The 14,176-nt window shown below is 49.0% G+C and overlaps 1 protein-coding gene across 1 annotated transcript in view; it reads left to right on the top strand.

Annotated features, from left to right (window-relative positions):
• The window catches only part of LOC126298315 (zinc finger CCCH domain-containing protein 13-like), a 59,981-nt gene extending 46,029 nt beyond the window's left edge, over nt 1-13,952 (top strand). The window contains exons 2-3 of the mRNA XM_049989611.1: nt 9,217-10,104; nt 13,656-13,952. Coding sequence (XP_049845568.1) covers nt 9,217-10,104; nt 13,656-13,952 — 1,185 coding nt within the window. The remainder of the gene's footprint in view (nt 1-9,216; nt 10,105-13,655) is intronic.
• The last annotated feature ends 224 nt before the right edge of the window (nt 13,953-14,176 follow it).

Genomic DNA, 14,176 nt, shown 5'->3' with positions numbered 1-14,176 from the left:
CATAGCGGGACGTTGCTTCCACCAAGACCTCATCTTCTGAAGAACGTACGTTCCCTCACTGCTAGGTCAGTAGAGAGCTCCGAAAAAGGGGTTGGGTTGCAACAAGTGGTGTATATTCGATTTTCAGTTATGTTGTATGTGTTACTCCTATCGTGAAATATTCCAGTTTTAGACTTTCTATCCCTCGTGGGTTATCCGCCACCTTAAAAAAACCGCTAAGAAATGAAAGAATTTCAGTTTTTCCTCAGTAATTCGCTTCCAGTCATTTTAAGCAAAAATATGCCGTTATCGGTTTTAAAGTGCGTTAAATTTACTGCCAGTTTCACACACAACTTGGAAGATCAGGAACAGATAATTAGGTAATAGGTTGTCAAAATCTGCGAAAAGTCGAGAAATCAAAATAAGATGTGTCATTGGTTTTGCCTTAGTAACTTTTTTAGTACACTTTTCAGCACAGTGCATAATAATCAATGTTGTAGAGGATTTAATTTCCTTCAAGATCGATACGTATGAAATATTTGTAATTACTCCTCATATACCCCGATAAAAGTCGCATTAACAATTTTAGTGAAACTGAACTCGCAACTGAAAATGCAATTCAGAGTCAAAAACAGTAATCATGAATGTAATATCATATTTAAGTCATTACGTATGCAATATACAGGGTGAGTCACCTAACGTTACCGCTGGATATATTTCGTAAATCACATCAAATACTGACGAATCGTTTCCACAGACCGAACGTGAGGAGAGGGGCTAGTCTAATTGGTTAATAAAAACCATAAAAGATGCACGAAAGTATGTTTTTTACCACAAACCTACGTTTTTTTAAATGGAACCCCGTTAGTTTTGATAGCACATCTGAACATATAAACAAATACGTAATCAGTGCCGTTTGTTGCATTGTAAAATGTTAATTACATCCGGAGATATTGTAACCTAAAGTTGACGCTTGAGAACCACTCCTCCGCTGTTCGATCGTGTGTATCGGAGAGCACCGAATTACGTAGGTATCCAAAGGGAACGGTGATGGATCTTAGTTACAGAAGCGACTGGAACAGCATATCAAGTCCACAAGCTAACACCTTTTTATTGGTCTTTTTCACTTACGCACCTGTACGTTACCATGAGGGGTGAGGTACACGTACACACGTGCTTTCCGTTTTCAATTACGGAGTGGAATAGAGTGTGTCCCGACATGTCAGGCCAATAGATGTTCAATGTGGTGGCCATCATTTGCTGCACACAATTGCAATCTCTGGCGTAATGAATGTCGTACACGCCGCACTACATCTGGTGTAATGTCGCCGCAGGCTGCCACAATACGTTGTTTCATATCCTCTGCGGGTTGTAGGCACATCACGGTACACATTCTCCTTTAACGTACCCCAAAGAAAGAAGTCCAGAGGTGTAAGATCAGGAGAACGGGCTGGCCAATTTATGCGTCCTCCACGTCTTATGAAACGCCCGTCGAACGTGTACCTCACCCCTCAGGGTAATGTACATGTGCGTCAGTGAAAAAGACCAATAAAAAGGTGTTAGCATGTGGACTTAATGTGTTGTTCCAGTATCTTCTGTACCTAAGGTCCATCACCGTTCCCTTTGGATCCCTACGTAATTCGGTGCTCTCCGATACACACGATCGAACAGCGGAGGAGTGGTTCTCAAGCGTCAACTTTAGGTTACAATATCTCCGGATGTAATTAACATTTTACAATGCAACAAACGGAACTGATTACGTACTTGTTTATATGTTCCGATGTGCTAACAAAACTAACGGGGTTCCATTTAAAAAAACGTAGGTTTGTGTTAAAAAACATACTTCCCTGCATCTTTTATGGTTTGTATTAACCAATTAGACTAGCCCCTCTCTTCACGTTCGGTCTGTGGAATCGATTCGTCAGTATTTGATGTGGTTTATGAAATATATCCAGCGGTAATGTTAGGTGACTCACCCTGTATATGTGTAGTTCATACCATTCATATAATTTCTGGGGAATAGGCATTTCTGAAAAAGAGAAACACAAATTTTCAACATTTTACACATACATTTCGAAAAATAAACGTGACGATAATAAACTAACTCACCAATTTTCCAGTCATAATCCTTTTCCAAGTGTTAAACACTTAATGTCATTAGCACACTGGACTCGCATTCGGGAGGACGAGGGTTCAATCCCGCGTCCGGCCATCCTGATTTAGGTTTTCCGTGATTTCTCTAAATCGCTTCAGGTAAATGCCGGAATGGTTCGTTTGACAGGGCACGGCCGATTTCCTTCCTCATCCTTCCTTAACCCGATGAGACCGAAGACCTCGTTGTTTGGTCTCTTCCCCCAAATCAACCCTCAATGGTGTGATTGAGGTGAAGACGTCAATTGTCATATGTCCCTGGCGGTTGGTGCTAGAGGAATGAATAGAACTGTGAACAGCAATTTTGAGAACATGCATTTCCGACGTAAAGATGCAATGGTGTTTCTGGCAATAGTTGTTAACCAAATCAAAACGAAGAAAGGAGAAGTAGCTCTGGATCCTCTCAGACTTTTCCACAGAATGATCGTCTCTAAGCAGTCTGATGATGACCGAAAAAATCTTCGAGAACGAACCTGCTCTCTTTCCATTGTCACTTTTCTCTGAGGAAGGCATTCGCAAAGGGATAGCGTCCTCATTTACTTTACCTTCACGCCCGTATTTAGTGTCATAGAAATGGGGAAGAGCAAAGCTGATGTAGTAGATGGTGGCTACCTTCTACACAGAGTTCACTGGAATCGGAACGAATGTTTTTATTCTATTTTTAAAAGGTTTGTGACCTACTTACGGCGACATTATTGTTAAAATGTTGCGGTAGTCTTCGATGGGTACCCCACGAAGAAAATAAAAGGAGCACAAAAACACCGAAAGTGCTCGTCGCTCTATGCTAGTGATAGTGCATTGTTTCCACAGATGCCAAAGGATAAATTGTTACCAAATGAAAAAATAACTCCCGCTTCATCTCATTCCTTCATAATGAATGGCCGAGCGGTTCTAGGCCCTTCAGTCTGGAACCGCGCGACCGCTACGGTCGCAGATTCGAATCCTGCCTCGGGCATGGATGTGTGTGATGTCCTTAGGTTATTTAGGTTTAAGTAGTTCTAAGTTCTAGGGAACTGATGACGTCAGATGTTAAGTCCCATAGTGCTCAGAGCCATTTGAACCATTTTTTTTTTCATAAGGAATTTCAGGTAGTGCAAATGGTCATCAAGAAGGCAATAGAGGATGCAGATGTGTTAATTGAGGAAACTGCCTTTCGTAGTGCTCTGGACACAATTTAGTTGTTATTGGAGATGATAATTAATGACCTCTTGGTTGTGAAGAGAGCCTTGTGCCAGATAATGTGCTCTTTTGAAAATCTGAAAGAAGTAACGTAGGAGATGATCTGGATTCCAAAACATCGTACCACATAAAGATATTGTGAAAAATTTTTTTTTCTCTATCTCTTGCTATAATGCGCATGGAAGAACGCGAGTTAGGTGATCTGCTGCCTGTTGGTTGAAGTGATGAATTGTGTCCATCAACCACATCTGAGCCAAAACAACAGACCTTGATAAATTTTTAACTTAAAATTATGTGTTATATTATTAAAATAAAACTTAAGGTCTATTTTTAAACTCTGTTTTGTTGAAATATAAGTACATGTAAAATGTTAAAAATTTATGTTTCTCTTTATCAAAAATACTTATTCGCCAGAAATTACATGAATATCACGAACTACATGAATGTATTGTATACATAATTCCTTAAATATGATATTATATTGAGGATTCTGAATCTGGATTAAATTTTATGTTTCGATTTCACTTTCAGTAAAATTGTTCAAAATGGCTATGACCACTATGGGACTTAACTTCTGAGGTCATCAGTCCCCTAGAACTTACAACTACTTAAACCTAACTAACCTAAGGGTATCACACACACCCATGGCCGAGGATGGACTCGAACCTGCGACAGTAGCGTTCGCGCGGTTTCAGACTGTAGCGCCTAGAACCGTTCGGCCACTCCGGCCGGCAGTAAAATTGTTAATGGAACGTTTCTCGGCGCGTATAGGAAGTAATCACAAATATTTTATATAAATACTGAATTTATATGAACATTTCAGTTAGCACTTGTGGGTTGGTTTGAGTGTAGAACCACTCAAGTCAAAAAAAGGTTCAAATGGTTCAAATGGCTCTGAGCACTATGGGACTCAACTGCTGTGGTCATCAGTCCCCTAGAACTTAGAACTACTTAAACCTAACTAACCTAAAGACATCACACACATCCATGCCCGAGGCAGGATTCGAACCTGCGACCGTAGCAGTCGCACGGTTCCGGACTGCGCGCCTAGAACCGCGAGACCACCGCGGCCGGCTCAAAAAAAGGCACCCGTTCACTGGTTGATGGTACCTGCTGACAACAAACAAATCTGACAGGGCCCTGAGGCCACAGTTGGCACCAACAAACCACAGGAAGCTGAAGGAAGGCAGGAGAGAAGGAGAAAGATGCTCCACTAAGAAATAAAAACCGGCCAAGTGCTACTAGGACTCGGGCACTGAACGCTCCTTACAAACTCAATAAAATTAAATCACAGCCTACCGGAATAACGGGGTACATGCGTTCTACGACTTTACAGGCGACGCTACTCAGTAAAAGGACGTGGAAACTCTTTTCCCGCGGCCGGCACCCTCGTGGGCCGCTCCACCAGCACGCCACCTTGATGTGTGAGTTTGCTAGTATCAAAATATGTGATATGTATGGCCGTATCTTTTGACTGCATTGACTTAGCAGCTTAAATTCTTTACACCGGCAAGGGGCCGTAGACATTAGTATATGACATAAATTTCAGCTCGATACTTCTAGCTGTTCAGGAAAAAAGGAGTTTTAATAGACAGACGGACAACAAATGGCAAAAAGTATATATTTTGTGTAATATAATAACTAATTCACGATTTTGATTCCTACAAGTTTCGATAAGCGAGTTTCGAAATATATGGCTTACATTATCGAATCTATTGATTGCATTAACTTAGAACCTGATATTTTTCACACTTTCAAGGGACCATAAACTTCAGTATATAAAATAAATGTTAACATAATATCTCTACCCATTCCTCAGACCGACAGACCGACAGACAGACAGGCTGACAGACGGACAGATAGATCGACAGGCAGGCTGACAGTGAGGTACGGGAATCTAAAAATAACAGGAAGACTCCTTATCTCAAAAGCTAATGAAAAGGGTACAACGATACAGCATTTCCATCATTTAAAAGTTCGTCGCACAGCAATAATTCGCAAACCTGTTTTCACAATTTAAGAGCTAAGTGAAATATTCATAATGGTGACCCCACACTTCGATTTTATATCGTATACAACATCAAATTGACAAAGTTATGAAAGTTTGTTGCTGTTGTGATTTTATCGAAGGAAAACTACTAGCGGTGGCCATTAAGCACGAAAGTACTGACGTCACACCTCACTCGTATGTATAAATGAAGGGAATAATCTAACTACAGTACGAAACTAGCGGCCAATATAACAACTAATCTGTAGTAGAAGTTCATTAACGACATTTTTGTTGGGCTATGAGTACCATTTTCATTTTTGGTTTGCATGCTCATTAACTGATAAGTTCCATGCCATGGTGTGGAAAACAAAATGTTCAAATGTGTGTGAAAACTTATGGGACTTAACTACGAAGGTCATCAGTCCCTAAGCTGACACACTACGTAACCTAAATTATCCTAAGGACAAACACACACACCCATGCCCGAGGGAGGACTCGAACCTGCGACCGTAGCGGTCGCGCTGTTACAGACTGTAGTGCCTAGAACCACTCAGCCACACCGGCGGCAGCAAAATTGTTAATGGAACGTTTCTCGGCACGTATAGGATGTAATTACAAATATTTTATATGAATACTGAATTGTAGAAACACTTCAGTTAGCACTCGTGGGTTGGTTTGAGTGTAAAAACCACTCAAATCAGAAAAAGGCACCCGTTCACTGGCTGGTGGTACCTGCTGACAACAACAAATTTGACAGGGCCCTGAGGCTACAGTTGGCACCAACAAACCACAGGAAGCTGAAGGAAGGCAGGAGAGAAGGAGAATGATGCTCCACTAAGAAATAAAAACCGCCCAAGTGCTACTAGGACTCGCGCTCTGAACGCTCCTTACAAACTCAATTAAATTAAATCACAGCCCACCGGAACAATGGGGGACATGTGTTCTACGGCGTTACAGACGACGTTACTCAGTAAAAGGACGTGGAAACCCTTTTCCCGCGGCCGGCACCCTCGTGGACCTCTCCACCAGCACGCCACCTCCCCCTCCCCCCGCCCCTGCATAAATAGACGGTTCATCTGTAGGTTTTGATGTGTGAGTTTGGTAGTATCAAAATTTGTGAAATGTATGGCTGCACCTTTTGACTGCATTTACTTAGCAGCTTAAATTCTTTACACAGGCAAGGGGCCGTAGACATTAGTATATGATATAAATTTCAACTTCATATTTCTAATAGACAGAAGGGCAACAAATGGCAAAAAGTATATATTTTGTGTAATATAATAACTAATTCACGATTTTCGGGTACAGCTCTCTGCTTGTACTGAGAAACTTTTTCTTGTCAAATTTATTGATTCTTGGTCAGCAGGAGGTACCCTACAAGTTTCGATGAGCGAGTTTCGAAATATATGGCATACATTATCGAATCTATTGATTGCATTAACTTAGAACCTGATATTTTTCACACCTTCAAGGGACCATAGACTTCAGTATATGAGATAAATGTTAACATAATATCTCTACCCATTCCTCAGTCGGACAGACAGACAGGCTGACAGACCGACAGACAGACCGACAGACAGGCTGACTGACAGGCTGACTGACAGGCAGACAGGCTTACAGACAGACAGACCAACAGACAGACAGGCTGACAGACAGACAGGCTGACAGACCGACAGACAGACAGACAGGCTGACAGACAGACAGACAGACAGGCTGACAGACAGGCAGACAGACAGGCTGACAGACAGACAGACAGGCTGACAGACAGACAGACAGGCTGACAGACAGACAGACCAACAGACAGGCTGACTGACAGGCAGACAGGCTTACAGACAGACAGACCAACAGACAGACAGGCTGACAGACCGACAGACAGACAGACAGGCTGACAGACAGACAGGCTGACAGACAGACAGACAGGCTGACAGACAGACAGACAGGCTGACAGACAGACAGACCGACAGACCAACACTAAAAGGTTTTTGTACTCTAACCAATGTCGTATTTAATTACAAACTACGTAGGAAAGTTAGTCCAACAGCAATAGAGAGTTTTCAAAACTTGTCAAGGACCAAGAGTGGCTAGATGTTTATGGTGCCGATAATATATATGATAAATACAATGCTTTCCATAACACATTTCTCATGCTCTTTGAGAGTTGCATTCCATTAGAACATTCTAAACGGGGTACTAGCAGTAATGGACAGCCCAGTTGGCTGACTAGTGGGATACGGATAGCATGTAGAACAAAGCGGGAATTATATCAAAATGTTAGAAGTAGTCACCATCAAGCTGCAGTAGTCCATTACAAACAGTATTGTAAAGTGCTTAAAAATGTTATTAGCAAGGCAAAAAGTATGTGGTATGCAGATAGAATAGCTAATTCACAGGATAAAATTAAAGCCATATGGTCAGTTGCGAAGGAAGTGTCTGGTCTGCAGCACAAGGTTGACGATATAAAGGCAGTTTGCAGTAATAATATTTCTGTTACTGATAAGTCAGATATATGTACAGTATTTAACAAACATTTTCTGAGCATTGCTAGTGAATTAAATAAAATTTTAGTATCTACAGGAAATCATATAAATTTCTTAGCAAATGCCTTTCCAAGATTGACGTCTGAATTACTCCTCTGTGATACAGACAAGAGGGAGATTGAGACAATAATCAAATCACTGAAGACTAAGGACTCTCATGTTTATGATGCAGTGTCGAGTAGTATATTAAAGTGCTGTGCTGCACATGTTAGCTGTGATGTGGGATCTGAGTGGGGTACTGTCAAGTGGGGGGTGCCCCAAGGATAGGTGTTGGGGCCGCTCCTGTTCCTTATTTATATAAATGATATGCTCTCTAGTATTATTATGGGTAACTCTAAAATATTTCTGTTTGCTGATGACACTAGCTTGGTAGTAAAAGATGTTGTGTGCAACATTGACTCGGTTTCAAGTAGAGCAGTACATGTCCTTAGTTAATGATTTGTAGAAAATAAACAAACATTAAACCACAGTAAGACTCAGTTTTTACAGTTCCTAACACACAATTCAACAAACCCTGACGTTTTAATCTCACAGAACGGGCATATAATTAGTGAAACTGAACAGTTCAAACTCCTAGGTGTTCAGATAGATAGTAAGTTGTGGAAAGCCCATGTTCAAGATCTTGTTCAAAGACTTAATATTGCCATTTTCACTATTCGAACGGTATCGAAAGTGAGTTATATTTCGACACGTAAATTAGTCTACTTCGCTTATTTTCATTCACTTATGTCGTATGGTATTATGTTTTGGAGTAACTTTTCCCATTCTAGAAGGATGTTTTTGGCTCCGAAACGGGCGGTTCGGGCAATAAGTGGCGTGGGTTCACGAACCTCTTGTCGACCTCTTTTCACGAGTCTGGGTATTTTGACATTGGCCTCTCAATATGTATATTCCTTATTGTCGTTTCTTGTTACCAATAATAGTTTATTTCCAACAATAAGCAGCATTCACTCGGTTAATACTCGGAAGAAATCAAACCTCCATTTGGATTGGACTTCCTTAACTCTTGTGCAAAAAGGTGTGCAGTATACTGCTGCATCCATTCTCAATAAGCTGCCACTCGAATTCTAAAATCTTAGCAGTAATCCACGCGCTTTCAAATCGAAACTGAAGAGTTTCCTCATGGGTCTGTCGAGGAGTTCCTTGAAAAATTCAGATGATGCTCACTGCATTGCTGATAGCGTTTGCTTAAACTTATGGACTGATTTTCTTTCATGTTCATGAACATTTATTTTTATCTGTTATTACTTTTTATGTTGTAAGTTCATGTACTGACACCTTCCATGACCTTGGAGATTTGCTCCTCAATTTGGTCCTACGGAGCTTGACATTTAAATTTAAATAAAAATTAATAAACCGAACGAAAAAACCGACCGACAGGCAGACAGACTGAGAGACCAAGGGACTGACAGGCCGACAGACAGGCCGACAGACAGGCCGACAGACAGGCCGACAGACAGGCCGACAGACAGGCCGACAGACAGGCCGACAGACAGGCAGACAGACAGGCCGACAGACAGACAGGCCGACAGACAGGCCGACAGACAGGCCGACAGACAGGCCGACAGACAGGCCGACAGACAGGCCGACAGACAGGCCGACAGACAGGCCGACAGACAGGCCGACAGACAGGCCGACAGACAGGCCGACAGACAGGCCGACAGACAGGCCGACAGACAGGCCGACAGACAGGCCGACAGACAGGACGACAGACAGGCCGACAGACAGACAGGCCGACAGACAGACAGGCCGACAGACAGACAGGCCGACAGACAGGCCGACAGACAGGCCGACAGACAGGCCGACAGACAGGCCGACAGACAGGCCGACAGACAGGCCGACAGACAGGCCGACAGACAGACAGGCCGACAGACAGACAGGCCGACAGACAGACAGGCCGACAGACAGGCCGACAGACAGGCCGACAGACAGACAGGCCGACAGACAGGCCGACAGACAGGCCGACAGACAGACGGGCCGACAGACAGACGGGCCGACAGACAGACAGGCCGACAGACAGACAGGCCGACAGACAGACAGGCCGACAGACAGACAGGCCGACAGACAGACAGGCCGACAGACAGACAGGCCGACAGACAGGCCGACAGACAGGCCGACAGACAGACAGGCCGACAGACAGACAGGCCGACAGACAGACAGGCCGACAGACAGACAGGCCGACAGACAGACAGGCCGACAGACAGACAGGCCGACAGACAGACAGGCCGACAGACAGACAGGCCGACAGACAGACAGGCCGACAGACAGGCAGGCCGACAGACAGACAGGCCGACAGACAGGCCGACAGACAGGCCGACAGACAGGCCGACAGACAGGCCGACAGACAGGCCGACAGACAGGCGGACTGACAGGCCGACAGACAGGCGGACAGACAGGCCGACAGACAGACAGACACACAGGCCGACAGACAGACAGACAGACAGGCCGACAGACAGACAGACAGGCCAGGCCGACAGACAGACAGGCTGACAGACAGACAGACAGGCCGACAGACAGACAGGCCGACAGACAGACAGGCCGACAGACAGACAGGCCGACAGACAGGCCGACAGACAGGCCGACAGACAGGCCGACAGACAGGCGGACAGACAGGCCGACAGACAGGCGGACAGACAGGCGGACAGACAGGTGGACAGACAGGCGGACAGACAGGCGGACAGACAGGCCGACAGACAGACAGACAGACAGGCCGACAGACAGACAGACAGACAGGCCGACAGACAGACAGGCCAGGCCGACAGACAGACAGGCCGACAGACAGACAGACAGGCCGACAGACAGGCAGGCCGACAGACAGGCAGGCCGACAGACAGGCCGACAGACAGGCTGACAGTCAGGCCGACAGACAGGCCGACAGACAGGCGGACTGACAGGCGGACAGACAGGCGGACAGACAGGCGGACAGACAGGCGGACAGACAGGCGGACAGACAGGCCGACAGACAGGTGGACAGACAGGTGGACAGACAGGCGGACAGACAGGCGGACAGACAGGCGGACAGACAGGCGGACAGACAAACGGACAGACAGGCGGACAGACAGGCGGACAGACAGGCCGACAGACAGACAGACAGACAGGCCGACAGACAGGCCGACAGACAGGCGGACTGACAGGCGGACAGACAGGCGGACAGACAGGCGGACAGACAAACGGACAGACAGGCGGACAGACAGGCGGACAGACAGGCGGACAGACAGGCGGACAGACAGGCGGACAGACAGGCGGACAGACAGGCGGACAGACAGGCGGACAGACAAACGGACAGAAAGGCGGACAGACAGGCGGACAGACAGGCCGACAGACAGACAGACAGACAGGCCGACAGACAGACAGACAGACAGGCCGACAGACAGACAGACAGGCCAGGCCGACAGACAGACAGGCCGACAGACAGACAGACAGGCCAGGCCGACAGACAGACAGGCCGACAGACAGACAGACAGGCCGACAGACAGACAGGCCGACAGACAGACAGGCCGACAGACAGACAGGCCGACAGACAGACAAGCCGACAGACAGACAGGCCGACAGACAGGCGGACAGACAGGCCGACAGACAGACAGACAGACAGGCCGACAGACAGGCCGACAGACAGGCCGACAGACAGACAGGCCGACAGACAGACAGGCCGACAGACAGACAGGCCGACAGACAGACAGGCCGACAGACAGACAGGCCGACAGACAGACAGGCCGACAGACAGACAGGCCGACAGACAGACAGGCCGACAGACAGGCCGACAAACAGGCCGACAGACAGGCCGACAGACAGGCCGACATACAGGCCGACAGACAGGCCGACAGACAGGCCGACAGACAGGCCGACAGACAGGCCGACAGACAGACAGGCCGACAGACAGACAGGCCGACAGACAGACAGGCCGACAGACAGACAGGCCGACAGACAGACAGGCCGACAGACAGACAGGCCGACAGACAGACAGGCCGACAGATAGGCCGACAGACAGGCCGACAGACAGGCCGACAGACAGGCAGACAGACAGGCCGACAGACAGGCCGACAGACAGGCCGACAGACAGGCCGACAGACAGACCGACAGACAGGCCGACAGACAGGCCGACAGACAGGCCGACAGACAGGCCGACAGACAGGCCGACAGACAGGCCGACAGACAGGCCGACAGACAGGCCGACAGACAGGCCGACAGACAGGCCGACAGACAGGCCGACAGACAGGCCGACAGACAGACAGGCCGACAGACAGACAGGCCGACAGACAGACAGGCCGACAGACAGACAGGCCGACAGACAGACAGGCCGACAGACAGGCCGACAGACAGACAGGCCGACAGACAGACAGGCCGACAGACAGACAGGCCGACAGACAGACAGGCCGACAGCCAGACAGGCCGACAGACAGACAGGGCGACAGACAGGCAGGCCGGCAGACAGACAGGCCGACAGACAGGCAGGCCGACAGACAGGCCGACAGACAGGCTGACAGACAGGCCGACAGACAGGCCGACAGACAGGCCGACAGACAGGCCGACAGACAGGCCGACAGACAGGCCGACAGACAGGCGGACTGACAGGCGGACAGACAGGCGGACAGACAGGCGGACAGACAGGCGGACAGACAGGCGGACAGACAGGCGGACAGACAGGCGGACAGACAGGCGGACAGACAGGTGGACAGACAGGCAGGCAGACAAATGGACAGACAGGCGGACAGACAGGCCGACAGACAGACAGACAGACAGGCCGACAGACAGACAGACAGACAGGCCGACAGACAGACAGACAGACAGACAGGCCGACAGACAGACAGACAGGCCGACAGACAGACAGGCCGACAGACAGACAGGCCGACAGACAGACAGGCCGACAGACAGACAGGCCGACAGACAGACAGGCCGACAGACAGACAGGCCGACAGACAGACAGGCCGACAGACAGACAGGCCGACAGACAGACAGGCCGACAGACAGGCCGACAGACAGGCCGACAGACAGGCCGAAAGACAGGCCGACAGACAGGCCGACAGACAGGCCGACAGACAGGCGGACAGACAGGCGGACAGACAGGCGGACAGACAGGCGGACAGACAGGCCGACAGACAGACAGACACACAGGCCGACAGACAGACAGACAGACAGACAGACAGGCCAGGCCGACAGACAGACAGGCCGACAGACAGACAGACAGGCCAGGCCGACAGACAGACAGGCTGACAGACAGACAGACAGGCTGACAGACAGACAGGCCGACAGACAGACAGGCCGACAGACAGACAGGCCGACAGACAGGCCGACAGACAGGCCGACAGACAGGCCGACGGACAGGCGGACAGACAGGCGGACAGACAGGTGGACAGACAGGCAGACAGACAGGCGGACAGACAGGCGGACAGACAGGCCGACAGACAGGCGGACAGACAGGCGGACAGACAGGCCGACAGACAGACAGACAGACAGGCCGACAGACAGACAGACAGACAGGCCAGGCCGACAGACAGACAGGCCGACAGACAGACAGACAGGCCGACAGACAGACAGGCCGACAGACAGACAGGCCGACAGACAGACAGGCCGACAGACAGACAGACAGACAGGCTGACAGACAGACAGGCCGACAGACAGACAGGCCGACAGACAGACAGGCCGACAGACAGACAGGCCGACAGACAGACAGGCCGACAGACAGACAGGCCGACAGACAGACAGGCCGACAGACAGACAGGCCGACAGACAGGCAGGCCGACAGACAGGCCGACAGACAGGCCGACAGACAGGCCGACAGACAGGCCGACAGACAGGCCGACAGACAGGCGGACTGACAGGCTGACAGACAGGCGGACAGACAGGCGGACAGACAGGCGGACAGACAGGCGGACAGACAGGCGGACAGACAGGCGGACAGACAGGCGGACAGACAGGCCGACAGACAGGCGGACAGACAGGCGGACAGACAGGCGGACAGACAGGCGGACAGACAGGCGGACAGACAGGCGGACAGACAGGCGGACAGACAGGCGGACAGACAAACGGACAGACAGGCGGACAGACAGGCGGACAGACAGGCCGACAGGCAGACAGACAGACAGGCCGACAGACAGGCCGACAGACAGGCGGACTGACAGGCCGACAGACAGGCGGACAGACAGGCGGACAGACAGGCGGACAGACAGGCGGACAGACAGGTGGACAGACAGGCGGACAGACAGGCGGACAGACAGGCGGACAGACAGGCGGACAGACAGGCGGACAGACAAACGGACAGACAGGCGGACAGACAGGCGGACAGACAGGCCGACAGACAGACAGACAGACAGGCCGACAGACAGACAGACAGACAGGCCGA

Source organism: Schistocerca gregaria, chromosome X (assembly GCF_023897955.1).
Source record: "Schistocerca gregaria isolate iqSchGreg1 chromosome X, iqSchGreg1.2, whole genome shotgun sequence".
NCBI classification, from domain to species: Eukaryota; Metazoa; Arthropoda; class Insecta; order Orthoptera; family Acrididae; genus Schistocerca; species Schistocerca gregaria.
The sequence above is the reverse complement of the archived record's forward strand: the minus strand, read 5'-3'. Positions and strand labels throughout refer to the sequence as shown.